We start from the raw sequence: 15,067 nt of genomic DNA, 5'->3' as shown, positions 1-15,067 counted from the left end.
TTTCTCAGATTTCAGGCTGTTTCTAGGATTTAAGATTTTAGCACATTTCTCAGATTTCAGAACGTTTCCAGGATTTTAGGACATTTCTCGGATTTTAGGACATTGTTTGGGTTGTAGGACATTTCTAGGACTTAAGGGTGTTTCCAGGACTCCAGGAGATGTCCAGAATTCCAGGACATTTCTCAGGTTTCACAACCTTTCTGGAAATTTACGACATTTCAAGGATTTTAGGATGTTTCTAGAATTTTGGGACATTAGGGTCTTAGCTAGGACCTCTGTCTGGGGTGTGGGAAATCCTCAACTGGCACTTTTTTTTATTTGAATATTTTTGTTATATGGTCAAGAATAATGTTATTGCACAAATTCCCTGAAATATGGTGATATTATTTTAAAGGTCATATCGCCCACCCCTAGCAGGCAGTTAGTTTAGCATACAGACTGGAGGCAAACGCAGCCTGGGTCGGGCTGTAAAACCATTTTTTTGCCAAATTAATCAAAAGAGACAGATGAGAGCATTTTTTTTGTTTTCATAAAAGACTTTAATTAAAACACACCAAAAGGCTTCTCACTTGAGATGATGTCACTGCCCTGCAGGGATCGAGTGTGTGACATGCCATCACATCAGCATGTGCACAGGACGGAGATATTAACCAGAGACACGCGTATTGATTTTGGCGTTCCCTCTGTTGCAACATGTAAAAGCTAAATTGACCAACAAGCCAATTTCCAAAGGAGTCGATGAATCCTTTCAGTCGGTTTTCATGGCGGATTTAACAGACAAACCGCGATTTCAAAAAAATCTCAGCTTCACCTTCATCGTGTCTGATGCACATCAGGCCGAGATCACACATCTGTCTCTTTATTACACACAAATATAGAAATATAGACAAACAGTCAAACACAGATTCTACTTCAATGCTGTTCATGTAGTACGAAAAAGTCCAGCAGCTTTTGACTTTCAGCATCAAAACATGCATTAAAAAGAATTTTAAAAATGTAGAAATATTAAAATGTTACGATCAATGTGACATTAAACTGTAAAAAAAAACCCCTGTATACATGAAAAAAGAGAAATTAAACGATTGGTTGCAGTTGCAGCTACATGATGGGGTAGCACCCGTACAGAGCGATGCCACACTGGTCGTTCTTGTTACGAGCCATCCGGACGTAGCCCTGGTCTCCGAATTTAACTCCCCAACTGGAATCACAGAGCAGAGACACAGATGAATATAAATAAAGAGAATTAACAGAGGTTTCTAAAATACCTTTTCAGCAGTAACCAAAAAAACCAATTCGCCAATATCAGTATAATAATTATAATAAAACTACCTTTTAGTTGCCAGCCAACATTCCCGTCTTTAAGAGGCTGTACCGGGCTGAGTTTTAAAGAGATATTATACTGATATCATATGAAACTAGATCATACTAGATCAGAGGAATCCAGTGGTGTCAAACAAATCATGCTAGCCCCTCAGAAAGAGGAGTTAATAATGCTCCAAATTTAGGCTTTGGTGATGATAAAACAGCGTATGGCCACGCTTCACAGGGGTCCCTTGACCTCTGACCTCCAAATTTCTGAATGCAAATGGGTTTTGTGGGTACTCATGAGTCTCACTATCACAGACACGCTCACTTTATGTTAGTCCCAGGCAGTTTTTGTCGTCATTTGATTCCTTATCAAGAAAAATGTCACATGGTCTTCAAAACTGTTTTGAAATGCAAAATGATGGAATTGAAAACATGATTAAAAAAATGTGTTTAGTCACGATTAACTATTGGAATTCTGCAATTAAAAAAGGTAATAGTATGACAGCCACAATAATAACAATAATAATAATAAATGATACAGGATGCTCGCCTGGCATGCACTTTAAAAATGTAGGTTCCAGGTTTTATTTCCACAGGAAACAGGATTGAGAACGACATGTTCGGTTTCTGAACGCTGCCAACTGGCTGTTGGTTCTAAATTTGTCGCCTGTTGCTTGTATGTGAATTTTTATGCTGTTTACTTGTTCTTTTATGTGAAATCCTTCCTGCTGCTGTCCTGGCCAGGACTTGCTTGGAAAAACAGATTCTGAATCTCATGGGAGTATTCCCAGTTAAACAAAAGGTTAAATGAATAAAAAAATAATCATTTCCGTGGTATGCTGCACACTGAATATTCACAGCAGTGTTTCTCACACTTTTTTTGCAGCAGACTTTGTTTGTGTGAGACACGAGGCAGAGTATTTTGTTTGGGGACTGAGCAGTAAAAGTATTCTGGACTGATCACTGCATCGATATCGTGTTGGTGTCTTGTTCACCCCTGAGGGATGCTCACATGTTTGTGTGCATGACACAAAATAAAGAATCGATGAATCAATCTGGCGACTGGACTGAAATTACCCACAATAAAGTTTTAAACTTGTTGGTAAAATAAAATGTATAAAGTCAGAGTGGCTCCAAAGTTGCAGGACTGGCATAGACACAGGAAGCGAAGCAGGACTGTGTGCAGTGGATGAATGTGAGTCTGTTCATCTGATCAAGCTCATCAGCTGCTTTAAATCATTAAAAAAAGATTCTTACTTTAGATAACATTAATAAACATTGTCTTTGTCGGTGTAATGTGTGTTAAAGTGTTCATATGGATAAGGCTGAATATTTTAAGAAGTTCTTTCCTGAATGTTTTTCTCTCTTTAAAGAAAAAGTCTCAGAAGTGGAGAACAGAGCTCAGAGCTCTTTTTTGTGCTGCTCACAAAAGTCTTTTCATGTCTCATCAGAAATAAATCAGCCTGTTATTTGGATATTACCAAATTCTGATGCGTTTCTCCTGACCCCCCCTTGGGAGCAAAAGAATAAATCATCAGGAGATTTTTCGGCTGTGCATAGAGGTTTCTCAACTCTGAGAGCAGATCAAATATAGAGCTGAAGCTTCCATTTGATCACTGAGACAAAACTCTGAAATCTTGCAGGCTCATTTATAAGCCAATTAAGTTTTCTTTTGGATCTCTCGGTTTATTTCGGACAAATAAAGATCAGTGCAGTGAGAAGCAGAAAGAGCTTTTTAAGATGATGAATTAAGGTTGTGCTGAAACAGGAAGGCTGTTTGTAAGAAAGTCTGAGAAAATGATGTGAAACTGAGCTTAGTAATGTCTCAGAGACACAGGCTGGACAAAGGACAGATCTTATTTTAAATTTGCTTTTCTTTTAAGAAAACCTCTAAACCTCTAAATGTTTTTGACATGTGCATGTGCATGTGCATGTGCATGTGCATGTGCATGTGCATGTGCATGTGCATGTGCTGTGTAGTCAGTGTGCTGCGACGCTCTGACTTAACCGGATGGTTTTTATAAGCTTGAGCTGCCCAGCACCTCACAGCTGCAGCTCATCAGTCGTCAACAGGAGGAGAGAACCAACAGGTGAACAAAATCAAGGTGACGGTTCAAAGTACTTTCGGTTGTCTTAAAAAAAAGTTAAGTGAGCAGTGTCCCTCCGCAGGAGAAAATACATTTTAATTAAAAAAAAAACCCTAATAATCTGCTCCTCTCTAACACAACACAACACAACACAACACAACACAACACAACACAACATAACATAACATAAAATAACATAAAATAAAATAAAATGAAATGTAGCAGCAGATGTTGAAGTTTCAGGTGTTTTCAGATATCACTGCTTAAACTCTAAATTAAAGGGCATATCTCCCTGTTAATATATTTTCACCAAACACATAATTTGGCATATGCCTCCCACTTTAGCATTTACAGTCTAAAGAAAAGAGCACAAAAAATATATGAGTATGACAAAACAATAATGATAATACTAAAATATGAACTAAAGTTAAAAGTAAAAACCAAACAGAAAGAAACAAACAATAAAAAATAAACAAGCAAGGAAAAAAATATTTTAATAGTAAAATTTTTTAAAATTGTAAATTATTTAACAATTAATGTTACCTTTTATATGTTTTCTCTCTTGTCTTTTACTGGAAGTTTCCATCTTATATCCATATATTTCCATATTATTTTTTTATATTTTATTGCTCTGTTAGGCACGCTGAATTGCTCTGTATGAAATGTGCTGTATAAATAAAGCTGCATTGCCTTATTTTTGATGCAATAAGTGATGAGAAATAAAACACAATGATTTTGTTACAGTGTCTGATAAGTCTGTTCAACAACTTAAACTCATATCAGCAAAAAGTCCCTCTGTGCGTGTTCACACGGTGTGTTTTACTGCAGAGCTCTGACTTCCCTGTTTCACTTTACTGCGTAAATATGCATGTATGCCCTGTATGTGAGGACTAGATGGGGATTTTTGGGACATCAGAAAAAAATCTCACCTGTTCTTCACCAGCCAGTAGTCTTGTCCGTTCAGCGTGCCGTAGCCCACAGCTAACACCCCGTGGTTCACATTCTGTGTGCAGCCCGGATCATCGAACACTCCTGATGGCAGTGGTCAAAATAAGAAAACACATCTCATTATATTCATGTTTTTTTGTTTTCTTAGAAGAAATATTTAAAGGTCCTGTGAGTCAGATTTAGGAGGATTTAGTGGCGTCTAGCTTTGAGAACTGCAGATCGCAATCAGCTAAAAAGTTTTTACAGGAGCTGAATTACCAAAAAAAGTGATAAAAAAAATAAAGATCTGAATGTAACTTTACTCATTTCTTTCTATTTTTGGTTCATTTTTTGGTAAGTTGCTTATTGTTTTTTTCCCATTTTTTTAAAGCTATGATATATTTGCTCAGGTTTAAAACTTGAAAGATTCACAAACACCAGGCTGAACAGCTGCGTTTTGCTGCCCTCTGTGGTTGAAATTTACTGTTTTGCACCTTTAATTCCAAACAAGTCAACAGTGACGTCGACCACTGGAGGTGTGCGAAAACAAGATTGTCAGAGAGTGTTAACTAAATCACACTCCATCTGTGAACTTCTGCAGTAACCACTTCCTGTCCCACAATGCTCTAACAAGACATTTGGATGTTTCTGCATCTATTTCAGTCATGTAAGAGCAGATGAGTGTGTGCAGCTGATGGTGTGTGACGTACCGCTCCTGTAGAAAGGAAATGTGGGCCGCGTGGCATCAATGGCTACAGAGATGGGTCCGATGGTGGCGAGTGCCTCCTTCAGAGTCCCCTCGTCTCCGTAAGGCAGGAAGCTGTATGTGGAGCAGTTGGCGGCGCGGTACGCGGGGTTGTAGCGGCACAGCTGGGACTGAAGTTAGAAGACAAACAGGGGTTAAAACCGATGATTGACATTGTGTGATATTCACCCAAAAATCATCCATATTTTTAAAACTTTTTTCCTCAGTCGCTGTTGTTGATGTTTCCATGTTGCAGCAGGTTGAGCCGCAGAGCAACTCTCAGACACAAACACGAGTCACTGTGCTTATTAACAGAACATTTCACATCACTGACGGAGTTTTTCTGCATTTTCGGGTGAATTGGAGCCACAACACCTCCGCGAGGCTGGAACAGTCTGTCGGATCGGCTCAGAGCTGCCCTCCTCCTCCACACAAACACCAACAACAGTGAACCAGATGAAGCCTGGAGGACAAACACGTTGTCCGCTCCGATTAATTTATTGTTGCTCCAAAGAGACATTAACAGCAGACAAGTGAGGAGAGTGTTGCAGTCTGCAGCCCGAAGGGCCCGACTTAACTTCGTGTACACCCACATTGTTGTCTGATACAGGAATTTGTTCACTGTAAACCCGAGTGTGCACCACATTTCCTGCTTGTTTCCACTTGTGTTTCTATTTACTGTAAAAATCTGTCCGCAACTTCCTGTTTCAGAAAAGAACAATCATTCCTTAAAAGTGAGTAGACAAACAATCCTTTATGTGCAGGAGAAGTACTGACTTACAATGACAAATGACAGTTTGATATTTTCACCATGCAGCCAAATAAAACTCTGAAGCATCGAACACCACTTTTTTTTTACGGTCGCAGCTGACAATTGTTTTCATCACTGACGAATCCATTTATTTGTTAGATAAATGTCAGCGAAAAGAGACAAATGTGCATCACACAATCTCCAAGTTCAAGTCTTCAAGTGTTTGGTTTCCTCAAACCAACAGTCCAAACACATTTTAACTTTTCTAAGCAGGATTCAATTACAGATTTAATCTTAAATTGATTTCTTTTTTTCCCCCCACAATTGAACCACAGCATATATATGTTGCACTTATTTACACTTTATTATTTGCACTTTATTGTTAGCTTGTCATTATATTTTAAACCTTATTGTTATCTAGTTTATGTTTATATATTTACTTTTCATTACTTTTTTACTTTGTTTTGTATTTGCACACTCTGTATGTGCACTCCTCTAACTCTGCATTGCAACAGCAATCTCGCTCAAGATAAATAAAGTCATATCTTATCTCATCTTAACATGTTTGAATATTTGAATTTTCTCTTCTCCAGCAGCACTGCACACACACACACACACACACACACACACACTGATCAGAGGAAGACTTGTCTCTGTGATAGTTTGTTTGCTTGGAAGTTTTTTTCAAAGAAATAAAATGAAAAACTGAGGCCAGAGAATTGTGATTTTTAAAAAAATGCTGCCATCTTAGTATAGTTTAGTATATTTAAGAGGGAGAAATAAATAAAGAAACAGGGCATACACTTAAACAAAAATCCTAAAATACAGCAAAGAAACAAAGGGGAAAAGAACAGGTCATTAAAAAAAACCACCTTCCTAAAATCCAACGAAGAAAGAAATAAAGAAACGGGTATACAGTTGAAAAACTAAAAAAAAAGGAAAAAGGTTTAAAAACAATTATAAAAGAAAAAACAAAAACAAGAATGGACATGCAGTTTAAAGACTGGAAAGGGACAGAATTTTTAAATACATCTTTTCCACCTAATTTTGCACCCTTTTTTTAAGCATAGGAAAATCCATAAAAAGTAGGCAGACCCCCCCCTCATGTGTACACAGCTCTGCAGCAGACGAGTATGCCTATCCATTTAAAAAGCAAACAAAATATTCTTATTATTTTTTGCTCGTGTGTCACGCTCGTGAGCTGGGAAACAGTTTGGTAAACAGTAGAAAGTGGCACGGAGAATCTTAAAACACCAAATTCTACTCGGTATTTCCTTGGAACATATAAAGGCAGCATTAGACGGTTAACTTTTAGTTTTATTTTTCTGCCCAGCTACGAGCTCCAAGAGACCAAATTAGTTTGGAATAAAAATTTGATAAATGGGTAAACGCGTCTCTGCTGTGTGTTTGATGAGAGCAGTCCCTCACCTGTTTGCCCGTGTACGGGTACGAAGCTTCCGAGTCGATGCCCTGGTTGTCGATGACGTACTGGAACGCTCTGTGCATGAAGCCGCCGTTGCAGCCGTGGTTGCCGTATTTGCTGGAACAGTCCACCAGGTTCTGCGGGCTGAGGTCCACCAGCTTCCCTGTTGTCTTGGCTAACTGGCCCTCCAGGGCCCCCGCAGCGCTGAAGGCCCAGCAGGAGCCGCAGGCGCCCTGCATGTAAACGAGCCGTGTTACTCTCATGTCATATTTCCTCTTTTCTTTATTAGCTTGGAAGTTACATGAAACACTTCACATCTCCATGTTTGGCAGCTCAACAGGAGAGTGTGGAGCCGGAGCCAGCCGAGTTGAAGAGGTTAAAGAACTCTGCAGACTCTATTGGGAAATTTCCTTGTTTGTCTGTTATCTCCAACATGTTGCACACAACAGAAGGAAGCCCAAAATCAATACTGAGAGTCTCTGGCTGAATGAAACTCATCTGCAACAACACTTCTCCTTTTTCGTCTCGCACTCGACATCAACTTCTTTGCAGGTTTTGAAACAAAAATACACTTTTCTTATTTTTGACTTTTCATGACAAAATCTTGAGACCCATTTTGTGAGAAAATGTCATAAACTTCATTTAGTAAACTTAGTTTTAGGAGTTTTCCCGTTTGATGTGTTTTTCAATCATTGTGTCTTCAACATTTTCACCACCATTTGTCTGTGGTAATTCAAGAAACAAAACTCTGAAATAATAATTGATGTAACAAATGGGCCCTCTAAAGTGACACTGACCGACCGACTTCTGCAGGTGTTTTTTATGACGACTTGAAAACAGTGAATCATAACAACCAGATGAGGAATAACAGACTACATGACGTGTCACTCCAAAAAATACTTATGAGGGGAAACTTTATAATAAAACGAGAGGGAAATCCAGACACTCCAAAAGTGTGAAAAACAAGGAGGAATTACATTAAAAGGCTTGTATTGTCGTGGCTAAATCATTAAAAAAGCCAACATGTTTGGACCAGCACCGTTCTTCGTCAGGGCTTCAGAAACATATGCATGATGGATATGGCCCCACCGCCGTAAATTATATTAATTTTAACTCTGGTGGATATTTGGGGTCAAAGAGGTCAAATAAAGGTTGTTCTAAATTTTGACTTCTTGAGTATTTTTCTGATCCAAAAACTGTAACTTTAAAAAAAAGTGACATCACTTTCATCGCTGAGACATTTAAAAGATAAAAAATAAAACTAACATTGTGACTTTCTGGTGTTAATGTCTGTCAGGAATTCATCTTAAGCAAAAAAATCAAAGTGGATATTGTGAAAAAAAGTTGCAAAACAGTTTTTTTGTGGTGACGACTTCCTGTGTGATGAGGAACTGCTTCGAGGAAAAAGAGCAGCGGGACTGAGTGGGACGATGTTTCTGCTCTTAAAGCTGAATCCTGCCGACTGTCGGTTAATGAGTCACTGATGGAAACTGAATCTGGGTGTTTTTGTGTACCTGCATCTTGACGCTGGTGACGCAGCCCTTCTCTCTCCAGTCCATGGTGTCGGGAACATCGGCGCCGGACGTCCCTGTGAAGGCAGATGGTGCCCTCTGGATGTCAGTGGGAGGACTGAGCGCCGTGTAAAACTGCACCATCTCCTCTGGAGTCTGATGGGAAAACCGATAACGACACATGAACAGCAGCACTCAGATCAGTTTAGAGCAGCCTGGATTTATTTATCAGGGCTGTGAATACGACTTTTACAGGACAGAAGTCTTTTACAGGAGTAAAAATGTCTGAAATTATCATCTAAAAACACATATGTGTGAAGTATGGCTACACTAAAAATAATTTTTATTATCATTATTAGTATTTCTTTCTCATTTACTTGATTTTTCTATAAAATGTGAGAAAAAAAGGGCAATATTTCACAGAATCAACCTTTTTTTTATTTTTTAATTCTAATAGCAGGTCAAATCCCCAAAATATTCATCTTATCATTTCAATATTATTATTTTACCAGTATTTAAACCTCTGATACATGAGAAAACTGGTATGATTTCTTTAAAAAAAACACAGAGAAAAACATAATGAGCAACTTGGCAAAAAATGTTTCTCATACAGGAAAAAAATAGTAAAAGGTGACAAAAAGAGATCTGAAAATTAGCTAGGGAAGATTATCAGATATGATTTAAAAAATAAAATATAATAAAGAAAACTGTATTTAAATTGCTCTTAATTATATTATTCAAATAATGTTACAGCTTATTCATTTTTTTGTTTGCCTTTTTTCAGGTAATTTTCTTGTAATTTTATTTATTTATTTTTTTTTTACTAATTTATTGCTTTTTTGGGGGCATTTTTTGTTCAGTTGTTTGTTGCCCTTTTCCCATGTTTTTGAAAGAAATCAAGCCAGTTTGCTCAGGTTTCAAAGGGTTATTAATAAAAATAATTGCAGATTTGTTGTCTGTTAATTAATGTGTTGTTGCAGGTCTTTTGTAAAGTAAATATATTTTAAACGCTAAAACTCTGCTGTTAAATAAATCATCTTGATTCCTTGAACATTTCTAAAATGTTGTGACGGTTAAAAGATTATAGCCGGTGGGAGAATAAAATCACATAGAAAGTTTATAATTTAACATTGTGCACTAACTTTTAGTGTAACTTATTATCCGCGCTGTTTCAGCGATAGTTGTCAGGAATCTTTCTTGTGGCGCGATGAAGATCAATAAACTCAGGTTAAAGGACACAAAGCAGACGCCACGTAGTTAATATTCCAGTTTGCAGTCACTCGTTAATTTCGAGGCAGAACAGACTGCAGGCAGTTTGCTGGATATGTGCTGGATGTGTCCTACAGCTGCAGAAATCATCTCATTACTTCACTCAAGTCTCAGAGAAACTTAAGAGCTTCAGACAAAGTGAAGTTCCACCAGTCGAGGGGCCAGAGAGGGAAAATTTACATTCTGCATTAAGGTTAAAGCAACGTACGGTCATTTAGATCCACGTTATCTAAAGCTCGGAGACACTTAAAGCTGCTATAATCAATGTTTTAACAAGAGAAAAAGTGTAATGCCAAATAAAGAATTTTAGATTAAAGTTAAAGTTTAAGAAGTCAATCTTTAACACAAGTGTATTTAACTTTTTAAAAAGACTCCCCCGCTAATTTCACAAAGCGGCCAGACTCTTAATGTTACTTTACACAGAAAGAAACAGAGAATTTATACTATTTTAGGGGTCAACAGATTATGAGCCTGGCTGATTATTGGGGTGGATATTTGGCATTTTCACACTTATCTATATTTTATTTTAAAGAACGCTTATAAAATAAATTAATTAAAAAGTGCAAAGAAAGAAACGTTTACTTTTTAAAACCCCAGGGAGCTATTTTTATTTATTAATTTAAATTTTCACTTGACTTCATAGAAAAAGCTGCTGAGAACTTGCTGCATGTGATGTTGAAAGTCTCAGTTTTGATTTAACATGTTAAATGCTAAAGGCATTTAAACAAAGTTTTATGCTGGAGTTTGTTTAATTTTAAATTATAAATATTGTGAGAAAGATTTTCATTTTTATTGTAAATGCATATCTGTTCCAAATATCAGTCTCTGCTAATCTAATAACTGATATCAGCCCTGAAAAACAAATATCAGTCGACCCCTGAACTATATCAAGACGCAGATTTAAACACACTTGCTGCTCCAGATTTGCACAAAAAATCTGATCTATCCCTTTAAGGTCCACATCTTTTAAGGCACTTTAATATTTCACATCTCAAACCCATTTGCATTTAATTCAGTCATCACAAACTGGAGGTTGACACACCACGACTGATGACGGAGGAAATCGACTTTCAATCACACTATTGATTCGATTTAATATGATTTTAGTCGGACTTACATGTTTACATGTATTTAAAAGTCCAGTTTTAGTCAGACTAATACAATAATTCCACTTTTTCTAACATCATGTAAACATACTGACAGAGTTTTGGGGCCTCACGGGGGTCCAGTTACCTGCTGCCTTGTCATTACTCAGCATAAATAAACCAAAATAACTTCATTATGACGTTTAGCTGTCGATCTTCAAAGTCCAGACTCATTCTGTGTGTCTGTTTCCTTCTGACCTTCCAGCATCATTTATAGCGTGCTGTTATTTATTTATTTATTTATTGTCTCTGTTCATTCAGGTATTGTCCTTGTCTACTTGACTTATAATTTGTCCTGTTTTTTTTCCTTTTGGATAAAACCACTTTAAATAAAGTGTTAAAAATATATATACCTAACTAAACTTCCTTCTGACCTTCCAGCATTATTTATCTTGTGTCATTAATGAATACTTTTTCCGATCATAAATCAATAAATAAAACTCTGTGTCCTCCGGTGTAAACCGGCAGAGTGAGCGAGTGCCTCACCAAGTCTCCCATGTGGTTCATGCTCAGGTCATAGGTGTGAAGCCCCATCGAGGCCTCCAGGTTGTGCATGGTAATGAGCTGTAGGTTCTTCTCCCACAATTCCCTGCGGCGCAAATCCTCCACCTTGACACACACACACACACACACACACAGAGTTCATAAGGTCAGTATGATAAATCCCACATATGGATCCTGCGCCTGCAAACATCTGAGAAAACTTACATATTTATAATACATCCTGTTTTTTTAATCTCATACCTCATTCTGGTACTTCTTCTCATGCGTCTTCTTCCACAGCTCCCAGTGGATGTCCAGCCGGCTGTCCAACATGCCGGCTGCTCTGACACACATGGAGACGAGCAGCAGGCCGCCCAGCATCATGCCTGTAAACACACACACACACACACGCACGAGAAGTCAGGATGTCGCCTGACCTTTGATGAGACGGCTGCTCGCCAACACGCAGAGAAAACAACGCGCCCGGCAGAGATCAGGCCTCGAGTCAGAAACATATGAGAAATAAAAAAAAAAATCCACACGGAGAGGATCGACGAGTCAGAGGCTGCGGGGAGGATCAGCTGTGACGACACAAGGTTTCGACAGGACGCAGCTCATTCAGAAGACAGAAAACTTATGAACACAACACAAATCTTAACTTACTGTTTCTTCATTCAACACACAAAATTCAATAAACCTTCCAACAACTTTGCAAAGCAGAAACCCAACTTTTCTCCTGGAGGTCTTAAATTATTACCTGGATAAACTGACACTATGCTACAAGCCCTGAAATAAAAAATTTTACCTTTTGAAACTCGAGGAAAATGGCTTGATTTCTGTCATAAAAGAGGAGGAAGAACAACAACAGAAGAAATGACCCCCCAAAAAAAGCAGTAAATAAGTGAAAAGTAAAATAAATTTACCTGAAAATTAAAAAAACAAAAACAAAAAACAGGTAAAAAAGAGTTGTAAAAAGTGCAAACCACAAAAAAAAAAGAAAAGCAAAAAGCAAAATAATAGTTAATTAATCGTAATCAAAGTAAAATGTTCAATTAATGGTTATATTGATTTTAGGTATGAGGTTCGGACCTTTGCTGAGAGGAAATTTTAGTAACTGGACCTCTTTGAGTTTTAGTAGAATAGGTCCTCCAGTTGGTGACGCTGTTCTACAGTATATTTGTCATGTTCAATGTCTGACAGAAAATAAATATTTAAACCAAAATAACCTTATGATATCTTCATATCTCACTGAGGAGTCAAAGGGAACCTTTAAGCTTGACAGAAATAGTGATTTGATGTATATCGTGATATATATAGATATCGACTGATATGAAAAAAAAATATTGTGATAACACTATTCTATATCGTCCAAATTTTTGACTCATTTTCAGTGATGTAAACCAATAAATATTTATTTTTTTAGTTTTGTGTCATATTTTAAGCATACAAACCTTAAAAAAACAAAAAAATATATAAAAAAATGTCATCTCAGTGAAGGTCTTTGTGTTGTTTTTTTCTTCTTTTTTTTTTTTAACTTTCTGATCCCTTTTATTTCACTTCTCAAACACTGTGTCCTAAGTGTGTGTGTGTGTGTGGGTGTGGGTCTGTGTGTGTGTGTGTGTGTTTAAGATCTTCAACTGCAGCAGTCTGAGTATCACTTCCACAAATTTAAAGCTATTGAACTGCAAATAAATTCCAAACCGATGCAACCATCACAGGACCAGAACTGAAACTAATGAACAAGCAGGAAATTTGGTCAAACTCATCACTGAACATTTACTTCAGTTATTGTTTTATCACAGCTGGTATTCAGAGGACTCAGGAATCAGCAGTTAATAAAGGAAATGAGATTAGCAGCTAATGTTCATCAATCATTGACTGTCACGTAACAGTCAGTTCAATATGTCGATGTTCCAGTTTCACCTGAAGGGAAAACAAAATCAAGGTGCCACAGGTGTCACCTGATACCTGACGGACTCACCATGACACCATGTTTTTTCACTCTTGTCATGCATGCTAACTGGCTTGTGCAAGTGCTTTCTTTTAAAAACATGTATAATAAAGTGATTTTTTATTAAATGTCACTATGTTACGGTCAGATTTTTTTTTTTTAAATACGGAAGTGTTTGCCCCACATAAAATTGTAAATCTCAAAATTTCAATGATAATTTTTGTTTTTACAGTTTCTGGCTGTGATAAATAGTGTCATCTAGGTGATTTTTAAATATGCTTCCAAACCTGTGTCACATTTTAAAAAGAAAACTAAAACGTTTAAAGAAAAAGGTCACAAAAAAAGAAAAATCACCTGAATAAAAAAATGCCAGATTGAAAAAATTTTTTTTTTAAAGAAATAAATCCTCAGAACTTTTTAAAGAAAAAAACCCAATATTTTATTTTTTAAAAATGCCAACATTTTAAAAATATTGCCATGTTGTAATACAGAAAAAAGACCCCTATTTTTTTTCATAATTTATATTGGTGGAAACATAATTACAAATTATAGCTATTTGAAGATGTATGCCCCTCCCCTACGCCAAAAGATAAAAAATTAAACACCCATCCCAGTGTTTGAAAAATTATTTGACATACACCCCCAATAAATGAAGTCCCTTATTTTTATCTTATTACTGATTTTAGAAATATTAATAAAAAAGACATGATATCAGATTTATAATATATGTTTTAAATAGTATACTGCAGAAAAGATGTTCAGCAAATCATTTTTAAATAAAAAAGAAAATGAAGAGAAACACATTTAGTCCTAAAGTCATGAAAGATCACCACAGCCACATTTAACCTCAGTGAAACAGTTTTATAGCAGCTTTACATGATTATTTCTGTCACTTTTATTTTTACCTGCAGCCTGAACATCTCACACACACACAAAAAAACACAGAAACGAAAGTAAAAGTACACTCGCCTTAAATCTTTTTTTACTGAGGGATTCACTTCTTTTCTAAAATACTGGCATTAATGTAAAGACAGAATATGTTAATAAAAGCTGTAAATTTACAGATGAAAAGATGAAACTTGCCTCGATCAGTCGGACTCATCTGTGCTGTGTTCAGGTTCAGCTCTCTGACGGGTTTCCTGCTCGCTATTTATGAAGAAAAGTGTCACATGATCAGACGCAGCTCTCCTTCCTCTTTTCATGCACTGAAGCTGCATCAGAAACCACCTGAATGACAAAACAAACACACACACACACACACACACACACACACACACACACACACAGAGAGGAGGAAGTGAAAGCATGACGACGTGAATAAATATTTTTTAAATATTTTTAAACTTTTACTGCGTCAAAACTGAACCACAGAATCAGGTCTTTTTTCATCTGTGAACAGAGGAGGAAGCCTGTGATCTTATTCAATATCCAAACACAATGACAAATCAACATTTATATTAAGACTAA

General features: G+C 36.9%; 1 protein-coding gene across 1 annotated transcript; it reads right to left on the bottom strand.

Annotated features, from left to right (window-relative positions):
• Positions 1 to 515: 515 nt before the first annotated feature.
• Positions 516 to 14,771, bottom strand: LOC121945417 (cathepsin S-like). Its single transcript, XM_042489576.1, has 8 exons — positions 14,684 to 14,771; positions 11,911 to 12,035; positions 11,653 to 11,775; positions 8,756 to 8,908; positions 7,247 to 7,474; positions 5,033 to 5,198; positions 4,325 to 4,427; positions 516 to 1,198 (listed from the first exon to the last, which is right to left on the bottom strand). Exons 1-8 carry the CDS (start codon positions 14,700 to 14,702, stop codon positions 1,099 to 1,101), a joined length of 1,017 nt encoding a protein of 338 aa, XP_042345510.1. The 5' UTR covers positions 14,703 to 14,771; the 3' UTR covers positions 516 to 1,098.
• Between the last annotated feature and the right edge of the window lie 296 nt (positions 14,772 to 15,067).

This window comes from Plectropomus leopardus, chromosome 7 (genome assembly GCF_008729295.1).
Source record: "Plectropomus leopardus isolate mb chromosome 7, YSFRI_Pleo_2.0, whole genome shotgun sequence".
In the NCBI taxonomy this organism is placed as follows: Eukaryota; Metazoa; Chordata; class Actinopteri; order Perciformes; family Serranidae; genus Plectropomus; species Plectropomus leopardus.
This window is presented reverse-complemented; position numbering and strand designations above follow the sequence as displayed.

Excerpts from the sequence above, each read along its gene's own strand:
- LOC121945417 (XM_042489576.1), bottom strand. Across the intron at positions 11,776-11,910 it reads AGAAGAAGTACCAGAATGAG|GTGGAGGATTTGCGCCGCAG; the intron begins GTATGAGATTAA and ends GTGTGTGTCAAG. Across the intron at positions 7,475-8,755 it reads TCACCAGCGTCAAGATGCAG|GGCGCCTGCGGCTCCTGCTG; the intron begins GTACACAAAAAC and ends GTTTACATGCAG.